This window comes from Bombus pascuorum, chromosome 6, assembly GCF_905332965.1.
Source record: "Bombus pascuorum chromosome 6, iyBomPasc1.1, whole genome shotgun sequence".
NCBI classification, from domain to species: Eukaryota; Metazoa; Arthropoda; class Insecta; order Hymenoptera; family Apidae; genus Bombus; species Bombus pascuorum.
The window spans coordinates 4,088,956-4,091,385 of record NC_083493.1 but is presented as its reverse complement, the minus strand read 5'-3'; the positions used below and the strand labels follow the sequence as shown (position 1 = coordinate 4,091,385).

Sequence of the window (2,430 nt, the reverse complement as noted above, 5' to 3'; positions counted from 1 at the left end):
CATAAATATAAATATATCTCATGAATTCACATTATTATGTTTATTATTGTTTACTTATTATTATTACAATTATTATCATTGCGATGATAACGAGAAGGATGATGATGATGATTATTATTATTATTATTATTATGATAATATTATTAATATTTAAGAAAAGGTTCACAACGTGCCGTGTGTATGTGGGAATAAAATATATAATATAATGGACATTGTTCAATTCAATCCAATGTTTTGTCGTTTTTCTCTTTTCCTTGTTTTTAGTCTCATATCATGTCCTTATCACTTTAGATAATCTTCCTTTCTAAATTCTATAAAGATATTTATTCTTGAACATTAGTTAAAAGATTTAATATATTAAATTCATTAATTATAAGTTTATTGTGCTTCTTTGCCTAATTAAATTAAAAAAAAAATGATTTTGGAGCAATATATAACAATAATACCGTTATTTTATTACTAAATTTTCTGATAAAAGGCTTATTTTCAATAAAATAATACAAGTAATAATATACATACGAATATACATATATCTTTCGCGCCATATAGTTTGGATTCTAATTGAATACGAAACTATCGATAAGTCGACCAGAAAATATGGCGCCAGCCATGATAAATTTCGTTATCAGTGACTGAAGTGATGTGTCAAACGTGACATGAGTTTTCTTTCAAATTCCGTATGATAGTTTAATTAATACCATTGTACATTATCTAGAACGAAATGGGTATTTTCTTCGCAAAGAAAAAGCCACCGAGCCGTGTGACCGAACAGGACAAGGCCATTTTAGTACGTTGTTTCATACATTTTCTAACCTCAACCATTTTTACTTCAGATACATATTGACCGATTTTTAACATTTTTACAGCAACTGAAACAAACTAGGGATAAAATTAAGCAATATCAACGAAGAATCGAGCAAAGTCTCGAAAAAGAACGGTTACTCGCAAAAAAACTTATACAAAATAAACAAAAAGAGTAGGTATTAAATTCTTGTCTATTGTAATTTTAAAATATCCTTAACACATTTGTTAAACATGTTGTTATAAAATCTTTTCAGACGTGCTTTACTTCTTCTACGGAAGAAGAAATTCCAAGAACAAATATTATCAAAGACTGATGGTCAGCTAGAGAACCTTGAGCATATGGTACATGATTTAGAATTTGCACAAATAGAATTGAAGGTTGTAAATGGCCTAAAAGTGGGTAATACTGCACTGAAGAAACTACATGATTTATTATCCATTGATGAAATTGAAAAAGTTATGGACGAGACTAAGGAAGGCATTGAAAAACAAAGGGAGATTAATGAAATATTGTCTGGAGAACTTACAGAGAATGATGAGAGTGAAGTTGAAGCAGAGCTTAATGCTTTGTTAGCGGCAGAAATTGAAGAAAAGGCACCAGAAATACCAGAGGACGTAACATTACCAGAAGTACCAGAGGATATAACGTTACCAGAAGTACCAGAGGAATTACCAGAAAAGAAGATAGGTAAATACATTGTATAATATATAAATAAATACCAATGCTGTAATACACAAATAATTAGTATCATGTTAGATTTATTCTTCTATTAGAAAAAAACATTTAATCCATTCATTTACCTTCTTTTTATTTTGCAGAGCGTACGAAAGAAAGAACAAAAGAAACTATTGCTCTGGAAGCATGAACAGGTGATAAATATCATTAGTAAAGTTTTTATTCTATTGGCACTTTGCGCAGGGGTCTCTGTATATATGTACAGTACATTATATGTAAGGCTCAGCCAATGAATAATTCTCATCCAAAGGGTGTAATTGAAAGAATGGAAGTTACATTTTATTAACAAAGTCGTTTAAGTGCTAAAGACTGTTATTATAAAATGCGTATACATATATGGTTTTGATGCTGTGAATACATAATCCAGGCAAATGTACATTACTCTTTCATATATTACATATACCACGTAAGTTTCACAATAATTATATTTGTACTACCTTACATGTACAAATATCTTTTTATCTTATTATTGGCCTTTCTTATGTGTAGTTATATAAAAATATGCAGAAGTTTAAAATCTTTTAATAAATGTGGTCTTATTTACAACATGTTTCAGTAGATCTTATTCTGCAATAAATTATACAAATTTATAAACACGATTCAACAAAAATTGTACATAAATCATAAAACCTTTCTCCAAAATGGAGATTATTCTGGATTAAAACGGAATAAAGTATATTAGGTATCTTTAACGGTTCACCCTTCTAAATATTGTTTTCAAATAGGAAAACACTTATATAATGCAGTTATTGATGCAGTAACGCTCGTTATTGATATCAATCCTATTATTGCGTTGACCATACATGTCCTGAAATCTATATCTTTTCGTTATTCTTCTTTTTTTGCTTGTTTATTTTCATGGAAAATATTTATATAATATATAATAATAA

At 28.5% G+C, this 2,430-nt stretch overlaps 1 protein-coding gene across 1 annotated transcript; it reads left to right on the top strand.

The window, feature by feature from the left end:
* Nucleotides 1-580: 580 nt before the first annotated feature.
* LOC132908210 (charged multivesicular body protein 6) lies at nt 581-2,086 on the top strand. Its single transcript, XM_060962001.1, has 4 exons — nt 581-787; nt 867-976; nt 1,059-1,492; nt 1,624-2,086. The coding sequence occupies exons 1-4, from the start codon at nt 722-724 to the stop codon at nt 1,668-1,670; spliced, it is 657 nt and encodes a 218-aa protein (XP_060817984.1). The 5' UTR covers nt 581-721; the 3' UTR covers nt 1,671-2,086.
* Nucleotides 2,087-2,430: the final 344 nt, after the last annotated feature.